The sequence below is a fragment of the Triplophysa dalaica genome, chromosome 15 (assembly GCF_015846415.1).
Source record: "Triplophysa dalaica isolate WHDGS20190420 chromosome 15, ASM1584641v1, whole genome shotgun sequence".
In the NCBI taxonomy this organism is placed as follows: domain Eukaryota; kingdom Metazoa; phylum Chordata; class Actinopteri; order Cypriniformes; family Nemacheilidae; genus Triplophysa; species Triplophysa dalaica.
The window spans coordinates 8,915,259-8,942,608 of NC_079556.1; the positions used below are offsets into that span (position 1 = coordinate 8,915,259).

The 27,350-nt window shown below is 37.6% G+C and overlaps 1 protein-coding gene across 7 annotated transcripts in view; it reads left to right on the plus strand.

Moving 5' to 3' along the window:
- The window catches only part of qkia (QKI, KH domain containing, RNA binding a), a 93,919-nt gene that overhangs the window by 54,732 nt on the left and 11,837 nt on the right, over positions 1-27,350 (plus strand). For 4 of the 7 annotated variants that reach the window (XM_056767714.1, XM_056767715.1, XM_056767718.1 and 1 more), the window contains exon 7: positions 1,620-1,694. In XM_056767714.1, the coding sequence (XP_056623692.1) occupies positions 1,620-1,694 (75 nt within the window). Of the gene's footprint in view, positions 1-1,619; positions 1,695-2,653; positions 6,043-27,350 lie in introns of those variants that run through there. The other 3 variants (XM_056767716.1, XM_056767719.1, XR_008909108.1) reach the window with 2 other exon arrangements.

Sequence of the window (27,350 nt, forward strand, 5' to 3'; positions counted from 1 at the left end):
CAGTGTGTTTTTTTTATTCATGGTAGGTGCTACATGTTAAAATATTTGAAATATTTTTACGGATATGCCAAATATTTAAACGTTATAACTAGGGCTGGGGGTAAACGATTATTTATGAAATGATTAATCAAACGATTATTTTCCCGATTAGTCGACTAATCTACGACTAATTGGACAATCAATCTAACGCTTATTTTTCTGTTGCTCGATTTGTAAAAACCATAATGTATCAAATAAATACCAAAAAATCTTAATAATATACTTTATTAAACAACAGTTATGCACAGCAAAAAATATTCTTCTTGACACAAAATAAAATAAATAAACATATTTTACTGTTATACAAAATGAAAGACCAGCCTGTTTACTCTTTACAGTACCAGTGGAGATGGTGGTCTAGTGGGTTAAACCACTGAACTGGCCACCACCAGTGTGTCCTTGAGCAAGACACTTTACTCCATGTTGCTCCAGGGGGATTGTCCCTGTAATAAGTGCACTGTAAATCGCTTTGGATAAAAGCGTCTGCCAAATGACTAAATGTAAATCCAGTACCAGCATAACTCTCTTATTCCTAAAGTTCCTAAAAATCTAAAGTTGCAGTGCAAAAAAAAAACACTGTGCAATGTTTAACACAATATAAAATTCCTGTTTTTGCAAAAATATGACGTGTCGCTACAGCCCTAGTTATAACATGTTGATCACTGTTGATTTGAACGTGTAGGTTCAAATCTGTGTTTTGGATAGGGAGTCAAATGGAAGGCAATCATCTTCTGGTTGTTTTATTAAATAATCATAAATCTGAAATATTTGTCCTGGAAACGTTCACATCTGTCTTAACCACTAATTTTGTTCCTGGTGTGAACAGGTCCATATTCCATTTCAATTTTCACAATGACATGTGTGGAGAAATTTTGTGGCACTTTTCACAGTTTAATTTGAACTTGTATGTTACTTGTAAGATCGGGGATAGTGGAAAACAGTACATGCATATTGACATTAGCATGCTTAGCACTTACATGTTCGTTTTCAGTTTAATTCTATGTTCCACACATCCCATTTTTTTTCTTTTTCCTGACGTGTTCTTGTGAATTGTGCATAAAGGGATGTATTCGAGTCGGGTTGAGGATATGTAACCTGGTGCTATCATACCATAATCACACAGTGTCAAACCATGATTAGAATTGATGCTGTTTTCAATGCGATATATCCTTTTCTCATAAGCTAAATCTTTTTTTATATCATGATTCCTTACCCACCCGTCTCAACATCTTGTGTGTCAAACCAATTACTGTGCAATTTTTGTATGTAATTTTTTTTAGTTTTGTTATGCTGAATGTGAATGTACATATTATATGAAAAATGTATACATTTAATTATAAAAGAGAATTCATGTCTGTTTTACAGCCAACCTGCACAAGAGTAGCCTCATTTTTTTTTAAACCAATGGTCCAAGTCCGATTCAATTATTGAAACGGTCAAGAATTTTGCTGTAGTTTCTGCTCTATAATTTTAACACAGAATTTGAGGCAGGCCATGCAGTTTGGCTGTTTCCCCACAAGCTTTATATTTGTGTTTTCCTGGGCTGACGCATCTAACCTTATGGACCTGTTGTAATCTAGGTGCAATGGCTACTAAAGTGCGGAGACATGATTCTCGGGTCCATCCTTACCAAAGGATAGTGACCACAGACAGAGGTTAGTTAGAAAAGATACTTCTACCTTTTTATTCTTTCCGTGTTGCTTTGTTTCTCTGAATAGGGGAATTTATGTAAGACACACTTGTATATGTTTAAGACCACACATCTTTACTGTGAAAATATGTTTACATACCAAACGCTTCCAAATACACTCAGGTTTACAAAAAATACACTTGTAATTGATGTAAATGGTTTTTATCAAAAGCATTGTATATTCATGTATTCTTGACTACATTGAAATCCCAAAATAGCTTTTTTGTTACTTTTAAATGATTTATTTTTTAAATGGCAGTGAATGGACTGGACTAATACTTTTTTATCTACCAAACCAATGGTTAAGCCAACTCTTTACCCGTATCAAACTTTGTTTTTATTAAAGTTTGTACTTTACCCCAAGCAAAATTTTATGGTCGTCTTGACCAACACTAATAAAAGGTACTCTTTAACACGAGAGTATTTTATATGAGAAGTATTTTTGATTCCTGTGTATACGTTTACTGAAAAATAAAACCAAATCAAAAGCGATATCAGGCGACTTATCTGTTTATTTGCATAACGTCGCACTAGCTATCTTATTCCCCTCACAACTAATGAAACCGTTGGTAACATGCATTTCGACTCGACACTAAAATATTACTAGTTTTTGTTTGTATGCGTTTTTCTTGTTTGTCTGTCTTACTTCTGCTTTTGTTTGTGGGAACATTGGGAATTTTTGTGCTTTAATTACATGTAGTAACGTTCTTATCGAAAACGTCATCTTGAAGTTAGTGTGTCATGATCATAACAGAGTTTCGTAGCTTGTGTTCGTCTCTTGCCCAATGGAATTAGGGGGTTAAACACAGAGATTGCATTCATTTTGCTGTTAAAATGATGTCATTCCGGTCTCTTCTTGCTGACTAATATCTTCTACCTTTTTTTTCCTTTTTGTTGTTTTCCTTTTTGTTCCTAACCACCTAGCCGCCACCGGCAACTAACAAATGACCTCTGAACTCTTCAACCAATGATGAGCCGCCCAAGCCTGCCTGCTGATCAGATTAACTGGTAATTGCCTTTTGCTAGCCTGGTGGACGCAGAGAGAGGCACCTGTCCAAGCAGTGATCCTAACACAAACCAACATAAAACACAACCCTCCATACCAACACGTTGTGTAGCTATAACAAGGATGATTCTCCTATTATTTTATATACAAGTTTGTGACCTTTAGTTTGTTTCTTTCTTTTTCTTTTTAAATCACAAATGATTGGGTGGATGATAACAGCGATGTTGCGTTACCCCAAAAAAATCTGCACTGAAGTTTAAAAGCAATAAAGAAGCGTCTTCTGCTAATTTAGCCCTTAAATGCATTTACACCTCCAGTACAAAAACGCAAACATGTTGACCCTGGTTTTATTAGTTATGATGCAAAATGGGGCATCAGGATGCAGATTATGTACACGTGTACCCCCACCCGTTTAATCTGTTGGTCGTAATGAATCAACAAAAGAAAAAGAAGGAAAGAAATCCACACTCACACCAACTTGTGAATTTCCTGACCTTCTCCGATGTTTGTGTGTGTTTTTCAGTTTGAGTTTATTTTTACTGTGCTGACACATTCTGGGTGTGCCTGATCAGCTGACCGAGAGCATGGCTAATATGACAGACTGCAAAAAGCTTTTTTTTTTTTTTTTTTTTCTTATGTTTCCATGTATCCTGTTAGTGTTTTTCAGTACTTGCAGATTTCTGTGCTGGTAATCGCAGTATTGGTGCCAGCTCAGGCAGGGCAATAGGTGTGATTTGGGGTGAAGTGTTTATGTAGTTGATTTAAATCTAGGATATTCAGGGTTGGACAGCTGGGATATGAACCGGAATCAGTTTACTGAACTATGCCATCCCAAAAACTCAACCCCCCACATACAGTGCCTGAACTTTCTAGAAATCTTTTCGAAAGAGCTGTGAGATAAAAGACAAAAAAAAGTATTACGTGTGCGCATTTAGCCAAAGGGTTTCCATTGAATTAATTTCTATAAACGATCTATCTAATCGCGGAGGGTTTTGTCATTTTAGTCTAGAGTTTGAAAAGGTTTGATGTCATGCCTGTATCTGTTTGATAGCGAATCAAAAATGAATGAAATTTCCCACAAGACGCTAATTTCCTTGAGGATGTGCAAAACCGATGAACACTAAGGAGAATGAATGGGGGAGGGACACGATCACTCTCACTATGTACACACTTTACATTTTTTGTCTGCATTATCATATATGTTATTTTATCGAACATTGATTGTCTGTTGCGGAGTTCTCTCCCCCGTCTCACCTTAGAAAAAAATGTTCCCATTCAGCTGAGCTGAAACGAAACGCAGGTGTTATTTTAAAGACCTTTTCTGATTTATTTCAACGCGTTTGCTCCAATCGCCCGCGTCGAATAGCCCATCCACAATGTGTCCCGCACACCCCCATCTAATGAGCCCACTGTCATTTCTGTCCACCCTCTCAAGAAAACATAGGATGTGAAAGCCATGTCTGCCTGTTCAAATTGCTTTATACATACATATATATATGAAATGTAGACAAATGTAGATACGTCATTGCATATTAAAATACAGAAAGATCAAAATTAGATACTTTTACAGGGTGCTGGAGAAGAAATATATATTTTTGCCAATTTTAGCTTTTTATACTTAACTTGCAGTTACAAAATATGAAACGTAATACAAAAAAAGATATATATAAAAGTTAGTAGAGTAGTTACCGCGAAAGGTGGTGAACAAACGTGTGACTTCGGATACTATTGGCCAGGGGAAAAAACGACCAAAATAGTCAAACCTTGGGATGTTGGTGGAATTGCATGATGTTGAAGGAAAAGCTTAATCTGAAAGAGTATATTTACGGACATAAGTGCCTTACCCGTGGTCGTTTCTTTTTCCGAGTGTTACGTTGTTCAATAATATCCAGCACCAACTAGGTTAGTGCAGAGCGCATGAGGGGTTCAGAAACAAAAGCTCCCCGGGAGTTAAACCACAAGGCTGTTGCAGTGTTGTGCCACTGAATCTATTCTATGCAAAGGAATAGCAGTCATTTGACCAGCTAACTATGTGCCATGATTTGTCTTCCCAATTTTTTTTTTCTTTTGTTTTCCTTTAACAACCATTTGAACAAAGTGTTTTATTTGTTGTTATTTTTAATGCATTATACTCTTATATTATGAAGACAAAATCAGTAATGCTGTCTATGAAATTGGTTACTGTGATTTTTGTCAAGAACAACTGCCAATCATGATGTGGAAAGTCTGCCAGGTGTTTGGATTTAAGAAACTAAATTAATTGGTCTTGAACATTGGGCTTTATCTGAAACCTCCCCTTGTTTCAAGATTTGCAAACTGGAAGCTACCGATCACTGTTTTTCTTAAAACATACATGTTCGCCAAAATGTACTCTCTTATGCCAAGGAGATATACAACTTTTGTGTTGAGAAAGGAACAGACGTACCATTTAGTTAACTTCCTGTTTTTTCCTGGACAGTTTATAGTCTTGAACTGATCTGAGAAGGGCAAATGTTATGAAAGTATTAATAGAAAGAGTGTTTGCTGCAAAGTTAAAAGCTACAGAAAGCCACTAAATCAGACACTAGAGACCAGACCTCCTCCAAACAGTTTTCAGTCATTGAAACAATCGGGAGTGTTTATCTCACCGTCAACAACAACAAACATGACATTGTATTTTGTTTCCTGTAACCCTGGCAGTCTCTAGTGTGGTCTTGTTCTTTAATTTTGTTACACACAAAGGTCAATGTTTCTTTTTCTCAGTGTTATACATACATTTTTAAGACTATTGAAATAATGAAATGCAATATTAGACAGGAGCAGAGGAGACTACAGAGAAATGGACAGTATTAAGAGAATTCCCTCTGCCATGTTACTATGTGCTGTTATTGTTTTAGAGTTGGGTTTTGAGTCTATCAGGTGTTGGGAGGAATCTTGTTCTCTTCTGCCTGCCTACTACATGTGTAATAATGTAAATTACAGCCATTGTTACAAGTTTCTAATGTATTTTTCTAACTTCATTTTCTATGTACGAGTCATTTTTTCGGATATGAAGCCCACTACATGATATTTTGTTTCCCATGTTCTCTCTCCTCCGGCCTCCGTCTCAGCCCACTCTTTACTCTATCTCTCATTGGGAGCATCGCCTTTCCTAGTTATTTTTTCTTGCTGATATCTTAGCTTGTTTAACTCATTAGCGACTTATTAGTTTTCTCTTGTCATAGGGATTTTTACATGCTTGCATTTAGTTTTTATGGTGTATGCTGTTATTTTTTCTTATTAACCTCCTTGGCATTTATTTTAATAAAACATTCTAGTAAGAATTTTACTAACTTTGCTGATATTATTTTGTGTTGTGTTGTTCTATAACCAATTTAATGAATCTACTACCTTGGTCTGGGTTCACGGACTAACACAATTAAATCTGGAGTGACCACCCTCACAGTTTTGCCAAACTCACAAACGCACATGTATATCAGAGGTCACAGACACACAATTCATGCACTCACATCTGTATACGCGTAAGCTCTGAGATGCACTCAATCATCTACCACGCAGTCTAACAGGAGAATGCACGAGGCAGTCCGTCCTTCACTCGCTGCTCCACTTTTCATCTGTGTCGCTGTAGAGATTTTCCCCAACACGTTCTGCCATGCCTTGTCTGCATCACTGTCCACGCAGCCTACTGGTGCTACTGGGGTTTCTTTTTTGTTTATTTCCGTCTTGAAGAAACCGCTGCTTTCCTTACAACTGGAAGTAATTGTAATTTATAACTGGGAGTGGTCTAAAGTTTATGCTAAAAGCACATGAAACTTTTTGTATTGCAAACCCTAAGAATAAATGGGAGCAATGTCTAAAACTGATAAATAAGCTTTTAGTGTATATTTTTTTATTTGATCTAAAAATGATGTCCAGCAATAACCTGCCTGTAGCTCAGAGCAGTTACTTCACTAAATTTTACCTTTCAGTCTAGTATGACACATCACGCTGCCATGTCAGTGTAATGTCTATCCGGCCGACATTCTTTAGTTTATCAGACTGAGACTCAGCACTTTCATTCAGCCGTCAGACTTTATCTGTAATGGGTCGTATAGATGCTTTTGAAGGTCGTTTGACCTGGAGAGGTGGCGGTTGTGAGATGGTGTCTGGAAGTGCTGCTGGCTGTTTGCTTTCAGAGCGTCGTCTTCGAAGTGGACGAAAGTACTAACAAACTACTTTGCCCTTGTAGGAACTGCTTGGGTCTTGTTGCCATGGAAACTAAAGGTAGTGTCCTCACTGTATGAGATGGTTTTATTGTTATTTATGGAGTATTTTCATCAAGAGGCTTTGCTTTGTAAACAGCCCAGGCACAATGTTTTGCTAATGTTATATTTTATTTATCCTCATTCTAAATTTGCAACCAATACAACTGGACATATTGCGTGTGTTTGTAGACCGTCTTTAACCCACTGGGATGGAAAACATGCATCATATGTTGACTGACTAAAGTCAAATTCCATCTTCGGTTTGAAGAGCAATAAACATAGCCTTATTATATTAATAAAGGGAAGGTGTAGCAATAAACAAATGGCCTCAGGTAATGTTTCCTATCATGTCATACAATTAAATCATAATTAGTGTTATAATGTATTTGGTTTTTAATGCACCTAAACATTGAGTCTAATTTTTGTATTTAAGATGCAATTTGGAAGATAACTGACAATTTGAAATGAATTTCTATGTGTAGATCTGATACTCTAGAGTGATCTATCTACCATACAGCAGTATGATTTAATTGTGGCCATTATGTAGCACACAGGGGTTTAAAGAAACCAAAATTAAATCATTTACCAAATATTTAGAAGGAAATACATTCTTTTTTTTATTTTATTGTTATCTAAAATGGGATTTATGATGTAGATCAAACAGTGCAGAAAATCTCATTATCAATTGTTGGTGGTTATTTTGTATATATAAAAATAAGGAAATGTATGTCATGTGAACATAATTTGTTATTCATGACAAAAATCATGAAAATGAGAATTGTAATGTGTGAAATAAACTGCAGTATTTTCAGTATTGTTCTGTCTGGTTGCTGTAAGATGTAGTTTACTCAGACAGACCTTTACCTCTCTGAACTCATCAGAACAAGCTTGATAATGTGGCCTTGCGCCCAGGTAAGTGATATTAAAGACTTATGCACAATTGAGACCGTATGGTCACTGAACGTAACCTGTAGGGCAGAAGGTGGTTTTATTAATACCTAGCCTAATATACTTTTGTTAAGTCTATTAAGCTAGCACACCTGTATCCCTCTTGAATTGACCTTACATCACTCTGACCTGCTGTAATAGAATGCTGTAAACGGGTTATAGCTCACATTCAGAACGTGTTTTAAACCATCTTTCTTATTTTGTTCAGTATGTCTCTCAATCCATTGAACCATGGCTTGGCTCCACCACCCACAGTGTCTCTCACTGACAGAGTTTTGGGGGTTTTAGCGTTTTATATAAAAGCGGAAGTCAGTTTTGGCCAGTAGAAGTTGAGAGATCAAAAGAGTGTTTGTAACTGGAGCAGCTGGCAGCTCTATCAAAGCGAGAAATAAAGAGGAAGAGGGGGGATGTCGCAAGTAACAAATGATCCCAGTTCCTGCAGAATAAATCAGGAGCATTCATCAGGACACAGCTGCGTGTGATGCTGAGCGAGTGTATTTCTGTGTGCGAGGAAGAGAGACGTTCTCTTGTATGTAGTTTTTGGCATCTTCTGCAGGTCGATGAATGCCGTCTTGTGCTTCGGGTCTAAACGACCAGCTGGTGTGGAAGAACATCATACAACTTTAAACCCTGTTTATTGAGAGTCAGTTTGCTTTTATTTGTATTTTCATCCAATGGTGATTTCATTGCATCCTTATCAAAGTCATTGTCAACACATCATACTCTACATGCACAGTAGGCAGTTACCTAATAGTCAGCCTGTTTCATCAAAAATAAAATGTGTGCTAATCAGTGTTGGGTGTTACTAGTTACCAAGTAATTTGTTAATGTAATTTAATTACTTTACCTTTAAAAGAAAAGTTAGTGATTTTTTTCTGTAATTTAATTAGTTACTTTTGATGTAATTAAACTAAATATTTGTGTTTGAATTGACATCAAAATTCTAAGACATCAAGTCTAACTTTAAAATCCGCCCTGTAATGTATAATTTTCACATTTGTAATACTTTGGTCAGTAAATAAGAGTACTTTATGTAGATTAATATTATTTATTTGAATGAATTAAATTAGCCGTTTCATGTCCATCCTTGAATCACTTAACTAATCAAGGCTGATATAGGATATATAAAGTAATTAGTAATAAGTTATAAAATACTTTTTGGATATGATAATTAGTAACTAGTCATTACTTTTTCAGAGTAACATACCCAACACTGGTGCTAATACATCATTGACCTTTTAGATCGCTTCATTCATTTTCCTGCACAGAAGAGAACAAATGTTTATATTTGAAACTGAGAATTTAAGGTCACAGACTAGATTGAGCTAAACATCACTTTATATGGGTTGATTTTTTTATATTTGTTAAACAATGATGTATCCAGGAGGCCCCACATATTCATAACTTTCTTTATGCTGCTCTACCAACCATATTAGGATACAACCAATAGAACTGTAGTCACTGCCCATAGACATTTTGGTTACACTAAAAAGTACATATTAATAAAATCATTATTGATTATTCAGTGGAGACTGGATGTAAATCCCCGACTTTAAATTCTTCCGCACCTCGTCTTCCATCTTCACTTTGTTTTGCTGTTGTGGCTGGCGGCCAGAGGTGCTCGTCGCTTTCGTGACGTGTTCGGTTCGGTTTGGGGACATCACGCAAGTTTCGTTGCTACGTAGGCCAACGTATTATAACCTTATCAAAGAATCTAATCAAATATGAAAACGTATATTCCAAAATATTTAAAATAGACTATAGGGGATTACACGCAACATACATGTTTTTTATTTTGTTTTTACTGACCCGCTCCGATAATAAAGTGACAATTTCTTTACCTGCCACAACCCACGGGTTATGAGATGACCCGCACATCACTAGTCCACAAGGGTTTAGCAACATGCATCTTATAGGTCTGAAGTGTCATCGGTTTACCAGATATCATAATGTAATATATAAATGAAAGGAAAGCATTGCAACTAAATGGTTTATATGTCTCAGACAGAAATAAAGAAATTAAATGTTTTTGTGTTTTGTGACTAACACATTCGGAAGGAAGGACGAAGCCACACACCAAGTAAGGTGAGCTGATGATTTAAAGGAGTAGTTCACTTTCAAAATAAATTTCATGATAATTTACTCACCCCCATGTCATCGAAGATGTTAAGTGGACTTCAATACACTCCAAATGGTTGAAGGTCAAAATTACATTTTCAGTGCAGCTTCAAGGGGCTTTAAACGATACCAGACGATAAGTGTCTTATCTAGACCTTCAACCGTTTGGAGTCCATTGAAGTCCACTATATGGAGAAAAATCCTGGAATGTTTTCAGCAAAACCTTATTTTTTTCCAAAAACATAAATATCTTGAATGACATGGGGGTGAGTAAACTACCATGAAAATTTATTTTGAAAGTGAACTGCTCCTTTAATACAGGAGGCAACAGACAAACAGATGACAGGTTATCCAACAGGTAACATTTACGGGTAAACAAACATCCACCGGCAGGTAATTCACAAGTAACATCCACAGGTACAAAAAAAGCTCTGCACTAGAAACACGCTTAATACAACTAGACTTGACATTAAACAAAGACAGTAGGCACGGAGAACGGAATGGCCAGTAGAAGGCGCTGATGCAGGGGCGTGGCTTCCAGCGGTGGAGTTGTTACATTGACTTAGTCCATATGTGTTACTTTTGAGGCCATGTAGGCCCATGCGTGAATGCTCCTAAACTCAAGAATACCCCTAAACATTCCAAATTAGTACAAACCTCATCCTGTGCTTTATAGAAATAAGTATTTCAAATCAGAAATCTCCAATCTCAATTCAATACAGTGCATGTCATTTAAGATACCTGTAAAATACCCCAAAAATATTACCATATTTTAAAGTTTCTTATGCAAAGACAATGAAAAAGTTCAACAAAAATGTTAGAGAAGAAAGCTGCACAGCAAAACAGTATCGTGTTACCTCTGCATAATTTAAGTGCGCATCAGTTGTAAGCATTCTTTCATTCTTATGTTTAATGTTCATGTGGGTGACATATTATGAGTATTGATGATAAGGTGATATTCATTTGTATTTGTATTGTTTTGTTTACTCCTCACTTTTACCATCTCTTAACCTTTACGACAGTCAAATTTTATTTTTTGTGCTGAGAATAAATGTTGAGAATGTTTGTAAGTAACCGCAATAAAATGAGAAATGCCCCTGAATCCTCAGATCAAGTGTACATGATAAATCATTCTCATTGTTAGTTTTTGATGGAGGTTTTCAAAGGCTGTGAAAAGCAGGACTGAGTGATTAGCTTAATCTGTTGTGGGAAAATGTAAATCAATAAACCGAAAATGTTCACGCATAGGGTGCCGTGAAATATGAACGCCTCGCTTGAAGTTACGACGCCTATGATGTGCTGAATGTTATTTTTCTGTCACAATGGTGTTAATTTTCCGAGGGAGGAAATGTTGTGATATGATTCGCTACAATTAACGCTACATCGACTTACTCTTTGTAGAGCAGACGGACAACGCATTAACATCTGTGCCTCTCGTTTTCTCTTTCTTGCTCTCTCCATCATTTCTGTCTGTGATAAATGACCATGTTGTCTCTGGTTGTGTGCTTCCTCTGTTCCTCTAATTAATCTGTTTGGTGGGTGTAAACATAAAACTCCATGCTCTTGTACTTTAGATTAATCTCTGTTGTCAAAAATACTCCTGCTCAGAGAGCGATGGAGGGAAAGATAAGTGTTCCTAGAGGCCAGACAAGGTCTCATATGTTGTCTGAGGGTCCGTTCCCAGTGGGCTCATTCTTATCTTTACAAAAGCTATAAAATGGTTTGGATGCCTTTGACACAATTCAGTTTTTGTGATTAACTTTGTTCTATAATTAAAATATTTGAGCGAATGTAACATTTGTGCTACACAGATTTAGTTTTCTTTTAAGAGTTGACTCGCTTTTTTATCTGTTAGCATCTTTAAATTAAAAAGGGCCAAACATGACTGCCTCAAATTTAATGGTTTTAATGCAAGAAGATATTGACCCAGGAACCAGTTACGAAGATCTTCTATCACCATGTGCCCTTCACCGACTCAACCTCCAAATTTCTGCAAAGGAAGCTTGTGTGCCTTTACTGTGCTGTTGAGTTAGATAAAAGCCCCCTAATAGCATTTATGAGGCACCCTACTCTTGCAAGTCTGTTGTTTAGCCTGCTGATATCGATGTGTGCATTTGTCCCCCATCCACCTCTCTCTCCGTCTCTCTCTTTCTGTTGTCTATCCTCCAAATTCTGTTGAGAAGCCTCTCTTTTCATCAAGGACCGAACCAGCTCGAATTGTTAATTTGATGTGACAGCCACATCTATTTCTCAGCCAGAATCACTGTAGCGCTTCGGTCCACATTACATGCAAGTCTCCACAGGTGAGCCGTGACCTACAGAAAGGAAACGGCCCGGTTAATCACAGGGTTTATGCCTCACATCCTCCTGGTGATGGAAATAAGCGAGACGGTGTGTAAAGATGATTGCAAAATAATTACACAGATAAAGGAATTTTCCCCACTTGATTTGATTTGAGGAGAGCTTTGTGACGACATCCCGATCTAGATTGAATTTGGAGGGCATTGTGACATCTGAATGCACACTGCACTTGGGAAGGATCTGGAACGTCAGTTGCTTTCAGCAGAGCTTGTGAAGCATGTTGCTGTTTTACGAGATCCCCAATTTGAATGAATTTGTAAGTGAACAATGTGAATAGGGAAACACTTTACAATGAGGTAGATTGGTAATATTAGTAAATGCATTAAGTAACATGCACGAACAATGAACAATTTTCTTTATTCTTCTTTGTTAATGTTACAATTATTAATACAGTTAAAGGTCCAGTGTATGGAATTTAGCGGCATCTAGCGGTGATGTCTCGAATTGCAACCATTGGCTCACTCCACCCCTCGTCCCTCCCATTTCAAAGCGTTGGCACGTTTTCGCTTCTTTGCCTAAAGAGATAATGTATTTACGAAACACGCTCTGTAGAGCAGTTTGTCCATTTAGGGCTTCTGTAGAAATTCCATTTGTGAATTCCATGTAAGGGGAACTGCATTGTATGTAGATAGAAATGGCTCATTCTAAGATAATAAAACAATGCTTCTTTATGTAAGGTCTTTATACACCTTTGAAGATATAATTATGTTTATTGTATTGCATTTCTGACAATAGATACTCCCAAAAATTACACACAGCACATTTAACAGTTATAACTTTTGATTTTAAAAACATATTAGTAAATGCTGAAATGAACATGAACTAAGACTAATATATGCTGATGAAGTATTGTTTATTGTTGTTGTACAATTGTACAAACGTTTAAAATCATTACGAAAAATAAAGCCCCACCCGTAAAACTAACATCACTGGAGTAAAAGTGATCATATTAAAAATACACCATGAGGTTTTGTTGGACATAAAACTAGGCATCCACAAATACTACTGCCTTTGTTTTCTCTTCATCTTGACCTTTTAAAACGTGCACAGAAACGTCTGTCCAGCTCCAGCAAACGGAGTCAGAATTTACAGGAGAGACAAGTCTCACCCAATCTGGCCTAAGGGAAGGCGTGTGTGTGTGAGTGTCCTATCATGGCCGTGTGTTGAAGGTAGGGGTTATTCTAGTCAAGCACTTGAGTCACTGAGGGGCTTGTCCATGTCTGTTCTTGTCAGATTCTCCGTCTCTCTCTCCTCCTCCCATTCACGTTTTCCTTCTTTCTTTCTTTCCTTCTATTTCTTTTCGCTTTGCTTTGTCTTTGTCTCTTTCCATCTTTTTGTTGTGCTCCAGTGGACCTGCAGGTTTTAATGGCTCGATGAAATGGTATAAAAGCAGCGGGTGCGTTGAGTCATTTTAGCCTGAGGTCTCAGACTGACTCTGTTTGTCTTTCAGTTTCAGCTGCCACGCTGCACTTCTCAACGTTCACTGCTCCGCTTAAATGCCAAAACACAGAGATAAAATGGTCATTGTTATTTTATTGTGCTCAGAATAGCCCGCGCCTGCTCCCTTATATCAATCGGCCAAATGAGGCACTAAGACAGGGGTGCAGCATGGCGGTAATAACAGAGTACATTCTGGATTTGGTGTCAAGCGCTTTTCTGTTACTGTAGCAGTTGCATTCACGTTCACCACAAAAATCACAAACAGCAACAATGAATAATAATAGATCATGAGAGGATTGTGTAATAAAGCAATTTTAAAAAGTGTAATAAATTGTTCTTGATGTGAAGTAGGCATCAGCAATAAAATGTAATGTAAAGACTGTAAATGTATTTAAAATTTTTTTAACTATTTAAACACTGACATGCTAATCTGGATGCTGATGCAATGCTGTTTATGGTTGCTAGGCAACATAACTTGGCACATTAATATAGAATGTGCGGTCACAGGTAGAGATTTATATTTATTTTTTTCAAAGCCTTTGAAGATGGCTCTTCCAAGCAGAATTCAGATTTGGAGCAATCTGCTTTATAAAAACACTTTCGAGGGAGAGACACACAGAAACAGACCTCAGAATTCACATAAAAGACAGAATCTCTCCCTCTCTCTCGCTTTACATCAACAAAGCCTTCATTTCCCAACTCAAAAGCGATCCACCAGAGCATGGCAGCAGAAAGAGAGATGAACTCCTGTCCTCATTCATTCTGCTCTGTTACCGCAATGGTCCGTGTCATGTTTGACTGGATCAGTTTGGGCCGAAGCAGACTGCAGTGATTTCAATTGAGCTGTGTGTGTGTCAACCCGGGAGCTGCTGTTCAGTGCGCTGCGAAAGACAGATTGTGCATTTTGGGTGAGAAATTAACCATTTTTCATTCAGAGATATCATGAGAGAGAAACGGAACTGTAAGGAGACATATATCATCGGATGAAAAAAGAATGAGAATTGTTCCATAGACACATTTGGTGAGGACATTTGCATTTGCTAGTATCACTGAGCGAGGCGTGTTTTAATGTGGAAGAGTCTTTTCTCTTCCCCTCATAAACCGAAAAGATATTCATGCAAATGACTTGTATTAGTGCATCTAAGCTTTGTGTGTCAATGCAATGAAAAGCTTCCCTGACTAGAGGACACTTTTGATGAACATTGGAAGTCTTGCCACAAACCCATTAGAAATTCTCCTGCTGGTTTAAATCCAATAATTTGTGCTCATCTTCTGCAGATCAGCAGTGGGTTTTCCTGCAGCTCCCTGCTGTTTCAGAGGCAGATTCATTATCTGTTGTTTGGACAGGGATTATGCTGATCAGGGCGGCTTAAGGCCTCAGATATAAAGACTCTTAATAAAATTTGTCAGTCGAGCTGAAATGCTGCATTATTTCATGCCACGCGAAAACAAACTCCCACGAAAACGCTGCACACTATTAAAATTGCAACTTGGATATAATATGTTCTGAATTTAGAGTTTCTGCGAGGAAAAAGTTACTCCGTAAAGTCTGATGCATGATGATGGAAGTTAATGAATGCTGTTTAATGATTTTAAACGTTCACTGTGTCTTTTTTTGAGGATCTATTGACAGAAATGCAATATAATCTACTGTATATTTATACATACCTATGTCTTCAGAGGTGTATAAAGAACTTACATAATGAAGTATGTTTTTATTACCTTAGAATGAACTATTTCTGTACATACGCTACACCGTGGATCCAATTACATGGAATTCGCCATGTTGTTTCTACAGTAGCCCTAAACGGACAAACTGCTCTTCAGAGCGTGTTTCGTAAATACTTTATCTCTTTTGGAAAAGAAAAGAAATGTGAGGTTAACTTAGTCCTGTGTCACCCACCGTAGTGCTTACAAAGGTAGCGGTGGAGTGAGCCAGGGGTTGCAATTCGCAACCTCACTACTAGTGTCGCTAAATTTTGTACACTGGACCTTTAAATGCAAATGCCTTGATAAGTAATGTCACTCTGACCAAATTCTGCATGTGTTATAGTACCAGTATTATTTTACAAAATATCTTAATTTTAAAACAAAACCTACAATAAAGAAAACCATTTTTAGGAACCTTTTAGATATTCAAATAACACTTGATATCTTACACGGTTTGTAATATCAGGTCAGCTTTATCTAACCGTAAACCTAATTCCAGCTCAGAGTTAATTATTTTTACAACTTTGTTGAACTTTTGCTTCAATTTCATATCCGACTTCATCATCGCAATTCATTTTATTCGGGAGTTTTCAATCATCTTACAATCATCCTCCTACTGCTAGAGTTCTGACTGGAATCACAAATACCAAGAAAGACAATATATTGAACTGGAAGTCAGGCTATTACAGGAGACATATCTTACTCATTAAGTGCTGAAAGCTGTTAACTGTGTTTTAAAAAATGTGTTCAATATCACCCTATTAACTTCCTCAAACGATTCTATATACAGCTGGCATGTCGCAAAATATTTTTATCCGCGTAAGAATATGTCTATATAGTGGGAAAATTTCTTCCTTCTCATTGATTTGGATATTTAGACATTTGTACATTTGGCTGAAGCATTTATCCGAAGTGACTTGCATGGTATTCAAGGTATATATTTGATCTGTATTGTGAAAACTAATGTGGTTTCTTCTTTCTTTTACTTCACAGTACTCATCCTTGCGTAAACTATCCTTAAGTGTCACCTAGTTTGGCCTTTTACGTTGTATGTTGTGCTATGCAAAATTGGTGCTGTAACTTCTGCTTAATTGTATTGCATAGCATTTCAATTAGTATCTGTTGTTTTTCGGTGAGCTTCACAAATCATTTCAGCAGAACTAAATTGTTACGATTCTTACAAATGCTAGATTTCACAGCTGATGGAAACGTGACCTACACAATTTATGTAAAAATCCATCTTTTTAACTATTTGTTTTTTTTTTAGCTCGGAGCACATGTTCCACAGAGAACTTTTGTCATATTGCTGACCACTTTTCATACTGCATTGTTAATGTGATACTGGAATTCAACACTGGTTTCCTGCCAGTACAGCACCAGAGGGAAATCTCATTTTTCACAGTATATTCTTTTTTTTCTCTTTCGCCTAGCTGAAGCATCAAGATACAAAACATGCACCGTGACACAGACACACATCGCTAGTAGTGCATTAATGTATCGTGCTTCCATCTGCAAGCTCTGGTGTGTTTTTACACTTTGGCTTTTTTTTCCATTTCGAAGCGTCTTCAGAGAGTCTTTCTGCCTTTGAGGCCGACTTTCACCCAGAACAACAGGACTCCAGCTAATTGCTGCCACTGCCCCGAGGCCGACAGAAAGAAAAAGAAAAGCGTATCGGTAAGAAATATCAATGGAGCAGGTGAAGAGAGCAAGCGAAAGAGAGAGCTGAAAAGAAACAGATTGTTTCTGCAAAAAATATTAATGAAAAGCGGGAATAGGAAAAGGGAGTGGGTGGGACATGATCAATACCGTGTCATGACACCATACTAAAGGAAAGAGTCAGTGCACAGTGCTGTAGCTCATACTCATGAGGGGGGTGAAAATGAGTTTTAGGCCTTTCTGAAAAAAAAACTACTTAAAATATACCCACTGTTCTTTAAATGGGTTTTGATTCATTTCAATATTTAGGTAATGGACTGGCAAAGCAGAGACTGAAATACACCTAATTAAATATTGATTGACAAAACAGCCTCTATAATGAAGTCATTGTTTTTCTTGTGGATGGGGAAAAGCTGCAACGGAAGTTAGTTAAGGGAACAGAACACCCAAACATGCTGTCATTTATTTGTAATTATTATGGTGTTTTGTAGATATAACACATATGCTTCTGAAGAATATTTGGGGAGCTCTTGCTGTGTGGTGCAATTCATTGTGACCAAAGGCCGCCAAGCTTCAAAAACACTGCAACTTATTCAACTTTTCTATGTGAAAGATTCATGTAAAAGAGAGAATCAGCTCTACCAGACCAATGTGGTTCATTTAGAGGCGGTTTTAAGGGTCCAGTGTGTAATTTTTTTGAGGATCTTTTGACAGAAATGCAATATAATATACATAACTATGTCTTTAGAGGTGTACAAAGATCTTACATTATGAAGTGTTATTACCTTAGAATGAGCTATTTCTATCTTCGTACACCCTTGTATGGAACACTCCGTGTTGTTTCTACAGTAGCCCTTAACGGACAAACTGCTCTACAGAGCACATTTCGTAAATACGTTATCTATTTCAGTAAAGATGCAAAAATATGACGACATCTTTGTTATTTGTCAGCCACCGTAGTGCTTCGAAATGGAGGGGTGAGTGGTGGAGTGAGCCGTTGGTTGCAATACACAACCTCACCACTAGATGTGGGTAAATATTATACACTGGAACCTAAAGGTTGAGCCTGACGGATTAGGAACAAGGCACCAGCTTCCTTTGATATTTTCAAGTACTTTAGGCTAGACACAAGTTTTACCGAAGATTGAGATTCTCACTGGGTATTGACTTAAATTGAGATAAATAAAAATATTACCTCAGGTGTTTCAAAATGCCGACTTCAAATTCCCCCTTGGATTTATTCACGAAAGACACTGTAATTAATGAAATTTATCTTAAGAGCATCTGTCCACCCTCACTCCCACATCAAAAGCTAAAAAAATCATGAGGTGTGACTGTGTGTGCGTGTCAGCTTCGAGCAGAACCCTATGACAGGTTCCTGACAGCGCTGGGACACAGCTACCATTTTGAATACATATTTATTTCAAGCTTTGTTGGTATGAAAGAAGAGAACACACAAACAAAATCAAACATGCCGAAGGTCCGGACCCGGCACCTTGGCAGGAAGGGAAGTGTTTGTGTGTGTTAGACTGCTGCTTACCGAGTTTGACACCAGGGCCGCTGTTGATGCCATTCTCTGTCAGCCATGTAGGTGCTGATGCATCCAGTGGCTTTTCTATGTGTGTGCGCACGTCTATTTCTGAATAATTCTCCCACTTCCTGTCTGTCAAATATATGTGTCTCCTATTACCTGTCTGTCAGACATAACTGTGGAGTGTAGAAATGGCCACCTGATTCACTGTCTGTGGCGGTCATCTTAAGATGTGTGTGTGTTTACCCGAACATTCTGAGTCAGCTAAGCCAACCACTGGGGCAACAGAAATATCCAGCTCCACTCCTCTGGTAGATCTGGTGACAGTATCCTGGTGCAGTTAAAGATGAATCACGGTCTCGTCCTGTTTAAAAATGATTTATGTCTGCGACGGCAGCCGCTCCCCGAGCTTTTGATTTCACATTCAAGAGGGAAAACTTTGTCCTCAATCAATAGTCAATTAATAATCTGCTCATCACATTTTCCAACTAGCCGACATCCATCATGAAAGCCTTAGACGACAGGTAAAGTTGATGACATGATGGAATGCCTCTGGCAGGCACCTCCTCATTGCGAAGAAGAGCAGAGGGGAGAGAACATCTGCTTCTGACCTTGCAGCTTGTGTTTGACTCATTTCTGTAAGCTGTTTGCTCACCAGATGAGGCTGAAGGCTTCTTGTATGTTTGTTTGCTTTGCTCCGAAAAATGTTTAGCACTTCCATCAGCGTGAATGAGCTTTAGCTGCTCTTGAAGAAAGAGTTTTGGAAGTAGGTTAGGGTGGTTTACTTCAGTTGGGGCGCAACAAACCATTTGACATGTGATGTAATCGTATCCTCTCTACTTAGCTAAAGAAAGATTTACCTATCAAAGCATGTAATGGTGTTTATTTACAGTAATAAGGTGCCAGTCCAAATGAAAAAATATATATATTGCAGTATACTTTATTAGTTATTATAGTAAACTGTAGTAAAATTCCCAGATGCCACAGTGTTTTTGAACTGTACCATAGGAAATATTATTGTATAATTCTGTATTCCCTGCAGTTTATCCATTTACTTTTGTAGTGTATAGTGTTCAGGAAACTCTGGAATTATTAATAATGACCAAAGAAAGAGAGTAACCCTGTTTAGTGTTTTGGTTGGCCATGCATCTCTTCAGTTACAAAATACGAGAGTAACTTTTCAGTTAATTTAAGTTAAGTAAAGGATTATAATATTGTCTTGTCATTTATTTGTGTTAAGCTACAAGCACAACAGCTATTGTTTGAACTAAACTTCATAATGTTCCGTACCGGGGTTCAATCTGGGTGATTGAAGGATTCAATCCAGAAGTTCAATGCCAGGTGAGATATTGTCTTAAACAGAATTAGTTTTTCAAGGACTACAGAGAACAGCTGGAATCGGACCACAGCCCTATACACTCCGGGTATATGATGTCACTATTCCTAGTTTTTGAAAAACCTCCCCCCAAAGGAATACTGCAAAAAAGGGGCATGGCCTGTCTAAGAGAAGAGGAAGAGCCGCTGGAGTAGAGTTCGGTTTTCAGAGATCGTAAACATTTGACTGACTTGCGCAATTAATTACTTTCACTTTCATCACAGTCCTACAGCTGGTAATAAGAATTAAGCTCCACACATTCTAAGATAACCAACGGTCAAATAAAAGCTTCCATGACTTTAACATCGGCTGTAAAAGCTGTTTGTGTAATACACTGATATTGTTTGTATCTGCGCATACCTCTAAAACACTTCTATGAAACGTCCTTTGAGGTCCAGCTTGCAAATGTCAATCTGCTTGTATTATTATCCGACTTCGGTCCAATATAAAAAGGCGAAACTAACGCTTCTGTTATTTGTGTTAATTAATATAACCGGTCTGACCCAATCAGTCTGGTGTCATGTCCCTCGCAATAATAAGAAAAAAATCGCAATCCCTAACAAAGATTGACGTTTTTCACTTGCACTAGCAGACCTACGATAAAACTTTGATTGATCCGCATGTTTTTAACTGATGTAGTGAAGTTGATGCAATTGTTACTTATTATTGCTAAAGCCAAAGCTAATGAATACACGTACACTAAGAGGGGTACCGACCAATCACAACAGCCTGAGAAGCGTAAGCTTGCTGACATGGTATGGGTGGGACATCTTAAGACACACACTCTAAGCGGGGAATCAATCACGTCAGACCTGTTCAGCTTTACCAATCAGAGCGTTTCGGAAGGAGGGATTTTATATTGACCGGAAGAAGTCCAGTCATTTTGTTAGAAGAGGGACAGCGGGGAACAATAGATTTGAAATATGTGAAATATAAAGGGTTTTTTTAAACTAGAAACATGAACATCCATTGTAAAACACCCAAAAAACATAATCAAAGCTTCAAAAACAGCAAAAGAATATCTCCTTTAAAAGTGCAACAAACAAATGTTTAGTATTTTGTAATGCATAGATTGTATCTTAATACCAATTTACACAACAGCTAGGCTAGACTCTAACTTAAACACACCCGATGCAACAACCCCTGTTAATGACCCAAGAGATTTGTGCTTGCATGCCTTAGTTAGAACGAATTCTTCCCTATCCTCTTCACAATTAGCTCTTCTAATGTCACTGAACTGCCAGCAATGCACAGTGCTTGAGCAGAGTGAACATGATGTGCGTGGACAACTACTGGACCATACAGAAACTCTCTATTCATAGTTATACAATACAGTATTCATTCTGTGCACACGCTTTCATCTGACAGACATTCTCCACAGTTCAAGAGTCTCCAAGCTTTTTGTGAAGTTAGCCCATGAAAGCGTGGTCTCTTTTGAGAAAAAGACACTCTATTTGTGAGAAATAAAGGAATTTTGGACCAGTGTGTTCACCCTCAGGCAAGTCGATATGACTAGAGCAAACAGCAACACTTTTGTCTTTCTGAATAGATTCTGTCAGATGAAGAAAATGTGCCTCCCAGCTCTTTAGACATGGCATGGACTATTAGAAAAATCATTTTTCGTGTGTTGCTTCAATGAGGATTTTACTAACTGGCCGCCAGCAGCTTTTTTTATCATCACTGAAGCTGATTATAATCAGACAGAAATTACATATTGGTAGAAAAAAGTTGATTATTTCTTCAAGTACAAAAAATAAAATTCTATCCTTTGGGCAGTAAGCCTGCTTTGAGTTAACCATAAAATGACCAAGTAAAATCCTTTATCAATTTCATTGACTCTGATTCAATTATTAAACCTCAGGACAAATTAATGAAAAATAAAATTCCATCACAGTGTCCGGTCTCCCATTGCATCTCTTTTGAGATTCTACAGAACGTGAGATCTTTGTGTTGGCTTGATCTGTGTTTATAGAAGAGGCATGTATAAATATGCAGAAATATGCACAAGAAGTGGTAAATTTCTTCCTCATTTTTGCTTTCTCTGACAAACTTGACAACGGTAAAAACACCTTGAGCTCTGTAGAATGAAACTGCTTACATCTGGTGTCTTCTAAACGTCCACACTGACACAAAACATGAAAAGAAACGCTGTCCTATTCACAGCTGTCAAACCCACAGCGGATTGTAATCTTGCTCCTATTGTCTGTCTGCCTGAATTTTCTTTATTGTCACCCTTCTCAACCCTGACGCGTTTGTAGCAAGTTCATTTCACATCAGAGCAGTTGTGCAGTGTCTCGCTGAAGTCTCGGCACCTCTGAGGTCCACCTCCTTGGGAACTCTCTTACTGCCCCCCCAGCAAGAAATGTGCTTCAAATAGCACGAGCCATCTTCATTCAAACCCTTCCTAATCTGATAGGGCAAGAAATAGAGAGAGAGAGGTGGGGGCAAACAAATATGACGTCACACGCTGAAGAGATCTGAACAAATGAGGTAAATGGCAGCAATCAGAGAAGACTTTTTTATTTTCCTCCTGCTATGAAAGCACCACTCTATAATTACCAGCACAGCGGAGGCACAGATAGGAACCTATGCTGTAATTTTACCCAATTTAGACAGCAGCCTGCCAGAAACCTGTAATTTCTTGTCTCTTTTGCTTTATGTTAATGCATCAGAGCACTTAGAGCAAATGGTTCAGATTCACACTGATTTCTTATGCTCACATATATATATAGACCATTTCGCAAAACGTAAACAACACCGGTCAGAAGCACCTTGTCACGATTCTGCCTCATCATGTCATGTCTTTCTTGGTCTTGTGGCAGAATCATGGCAGGATCCCTTGTTTGATGTGGAGAGAGGCATTTTTGTCCCTATTGGCGATCCTTAAGCTCTTTTCGGTCTTGTCTCCTTTCCCGCCCTCGTGACTCTATTATTGATTGTGAACTAGTTCATGTCCCGTACCTGTCCCCTCTTGATTTGCTTCCCTTTAAATAGCCCTCGTGTCTATTGTCCTGTGCTCGTTCATTTTATTCTTTACTCTACCTGTTCCTCATGCTCATGTTCCTGTTGGTGATTATTCCGTCTAGTCGTAGTAAGTGTTGAGTTTAGTTCATGTCTAGTGTTTAGTTAGTCTTCGTTTATGTTTGCCTGTATTTTATCCCCTGTGTTTATTGCTTTACACCCTAGTGGGTTTTTGTTTTGTGTCCTTTGTTATAAATAAATCCTTTTTGTTAACCCATGAAATTGCTGCCTGCAATTGGGTTCTTCCCCCACAATTCATGACACACATTCCTATTTCAGTTGATGTTCGTGGAGTTTACTTTATTAGCATTTCTGACCCTTCATTTCAATTTGCATATATTATCAGTCTTTAATAGTATTTGAAAATGATTAGTATATCCCACATCATAGTATGTGGAAATGAGTATCCATAAAGTTAACGGATGGTCTACTGTTATTGTGAAAGTTCGAAGTGTAGATCAATGCACACTGAAACCCCTGCACCGTGAGAGGGGGGAGTTTAGTTGCAGAGCACGGAATTAATTAATACAGGCAAGATGTGCAGATGAGTCAATAAATGAAACTATAAAGTAAACACTACATAACAAATATTAAATGAAAAAAAAAATTAATGGAAAAAGGACTTGTCTTTTGCTGTTTGAGTTTAAGGATCAAATGCAAAAATGTCACTTCCGTCACACATTAGTATGTCCCAGGGTGTGCATAATCATTTGTTATGCAATCAAAAGTACCTACACAGTAAAAATATCTAAAATTAAATTTTCTGTAAACTGGAGGAACTGAAATATACCGTAAAATAAACGGTTAAATGTTGTTTTCCCCACTTTTCTTGTAAATGTGTTGTCTTGATCTGTAATATTATAGTTTTTGACTGTATTTAAAAAAAACTGTAAAAAGAAGAAATCTTGTTAAAAAACAGATATAAAGAAATAAACTGTAAAAAAAAAAATTCCCTCTAAAATTACATTCCCTCTCCCAGTTTTCCTTTAAATATGTGAGGTCTTTTTCTGAATTTTTTTTTTTTTGACCGTATTAAAAAAATCTGCAAAAAAACAATTCTGTAAAATTATTGTTTTTTATGGTGTACTATTCAAACACAAAAACAGTACTTACTATTAGGGCAGAGTATAAGTAGGCAAACTAGGATGCAGGGGGCATTTATCAATTACAAGAACGCAAAGAAGGGACTTTTGTTCTTGCGGACACATCCGGGGAACTTTCCTGCATTCTCTATTCTTGTATTCTTGAGTATTTTAACTTGTTTTTGACGGTTATTGATGACTTAGAGCGAGAACACAAGGACACAAGACCGTTAAAGAACGCATATTAAGAAACGCCCAGGGTCTATGTGAGAAAAACTACTGTCATACACCCCCTGAAACGGATTTTGCGGTGAGTTGTCAAAACAAAAGTCCATATAACTTAAACAAATTGTAGTACGGTAGAATACTATATTATTTACTTTAGTAAATGAAAGCAAATGTGCCAAAATCATAAAAAAGTAATTAAATATAACTACACTTTAGAAAGAACAAACAAAAAATTTACGGTTTATAGAATGCTTTTTATATATATTTCATGTGGGCAAAATTTATGAACATTGTGTAGTAAAGTGACGGAATATACAGAATCCCTAATAAATAAAATGGAAACCTGTAATTTAGAAAATAACAACATTTTGAGATTTCACAGGGCTGTATAAATGTTATGCTTGTTGTATTTTGTTATAACATTTAAGCAGTGTAAAAAATCAGGAAGCTTTTCTGGACCGTGCTGTGCACGTCTTGGAAAATGTTTACTTTATACTGACACTATATATACTGAAGATCATTGAGGTTATTTTTTCTCCCTTAGCAGGTGCTGGATTGTCATGGCTAGAACATTACTGTAAAAAGGAAAGTTAAAAGGTCAGTTTTGTTTATGGCAGACTGTGACCTGGCAAGTAAAATAAGAATTGAATACTATTAATGGTATCACTCTCATGCGTCCATTTGTGTGTAGAGGGTACTGTAAAATATAAGATAGTGACTGTTTATTTGTAACTGGTATACTGCCACGTGTCAGAAACAAAACCAAAATTGTTTCACTTTGGAATCAGGGAGACAAACTGGTGCAGGTCTTGACCCACCAACCAAGGACTCAGAACCAATAAACTAGATTTTAGATGGCAAAAAGAAGTGCGGATACTCGTTTATAAAAGGCTGCTCTCACTGCAGCATGAGACCTTTGTACCCGCCGCCTCCCTCCACAGAATTCTCACCTGCATGAACACAGGAAGTCTTGGAGAAAGGACACCAGCAGGCGTGCAGACACAAAGCGTGGAAAACGCTTCACATTTCACCATTTTAACGTAATTCTAACGCGGTGGCCCGCTCATTAGGAGATGATAATTAATCTCTATTCACTTTTAATAAATTGGACAGGCAGCTAGCATTGATCCCCGGAGCCTCCAAGTCTCGATGTGGGGAAATTTAATACCCCCCAATGGAGAGCGCGAGAGGGAGAAAGAGAATGTTCGTGATTTGTTAGACAAGGTTGCAAAGAAAACCTGATCTAACCCCATTTTAAAATGTTCTCATTAATCAGAGCACAAATCCGGCGTGCTCGGGCTGCAGACGGTGTCACATTTTAAAGGACAACATTCCCTTCTGAGCAGAATTAGAGTTATTTCAGGTTCAAGAATGAATCGGATGCTTAGAGATTACAGCTCATTAAAGCAACCAAACCGTGCCTACGATATATGACATACTGAAGCGATTTTTATTTCATTTTTGGTGCTGGAGAAATCAGAGAATGATTAAGTAGCTAAGTTGATTACATATTGAGAAAGTAAAACTGTTGTTTGTGCATGTGTTGCATTATACGCAGTGTGCCTGGATCTGTTCGGAGCGACATACTACATTAACTCACTGAAGAAGATCAAGCACTCACAGTCGCATATTTTCATAAAATTTGGAATATCTTAATTTATATATAATTTAATGTGGGCAAAATATATAACCATTGTATAGTAAAGTAAGGGACTATACAGAATCCCTAATAAATAAAATGGAAACATGTAATTTGGAAAATAACAACATTTTGGAAAACATAAAAGAGATTTCAGAGGGCTTTATACATGTTATGCTGGTTGTATTTTGTAGTAACATTTTAGCAGTCTAAAAAAATCTGGAAGCGCTTCTGGACCGTGCTGTGTACAACTTGGAAAATGTATACTTTATACTGACACTATATATACTGAAGATCATGGAGGTTATTTTTTCTCCCTGAGCAGCCGCTGGATTGTCATGGCTAGAACATCACTGTATCTCTGATGTCTTCTGTGGGATTACAGATGAAGGATGTATGTGTGTTTGTGAGCATGTGTGAAGTTCTGCCTGCTGCATGCTTGGCTGTGTTGAAGATAAGCTGCTTTTCTTGATTGTGCTCAATCCTGCATTAATTTCCAAACTCCTGAGGGGGTGAACGGCAGGTCTGCAGTCTGTAAAAACACAGGTGACTTTACACTTTAAGCTCAAGACCAACTGGCCAGCCTCGCTGAACACATCTCTGCCACAAAAGTGTTTATGTGAGCCTGACTTGGTTTCTCAAACAGTCCACATTGAATTCACATTCACAGATATAATTGAAACAGATATCAGTTTGGATTCGCAGTTAAAAAATTACAGAAAATGTACTGGTATTTTAAGTTATAAATTTATAAATGTACACACACGTGGTCTGTATATTGAAAGACGTAATGGGTGACAAACAAAAAAGGAGGAAACCTGCGGTCATGAACACAAATTAAATTGGCCGTTACTCACTTACAGTTTCTGCATATCTCATGTTAATCTTGAGGATTTACAGAATAGTATCCTACCCTTCAAATATCAGTAGAGTCTTTAGTTTGAACACATTTATAAAAGACAGATAGAGCTGAACGATTATTTCCAAAAACATACGACGTGTGTGGGGGGATGGGGAGGCTAACTAAAGCATGTGCGCACTCATGGCAAACAAAACACAGACATATGACTCAGTTTCACTTGCAGCGTATGGTTCATGTACGGCATCTTTAAGCGCTGGGACCACACCATCTATCAGTTTCAAACGATCTCCGAATCCAGCGTAATATCCACCGTTTATTTAACATTCATCACCCAAATGCAGTGAACAAACAAACACAACTTCTTGATCTGCTCTCTCTGTCCTGCACACAGGTGAAAGTGATGTGTGATCATGCTCCTTCT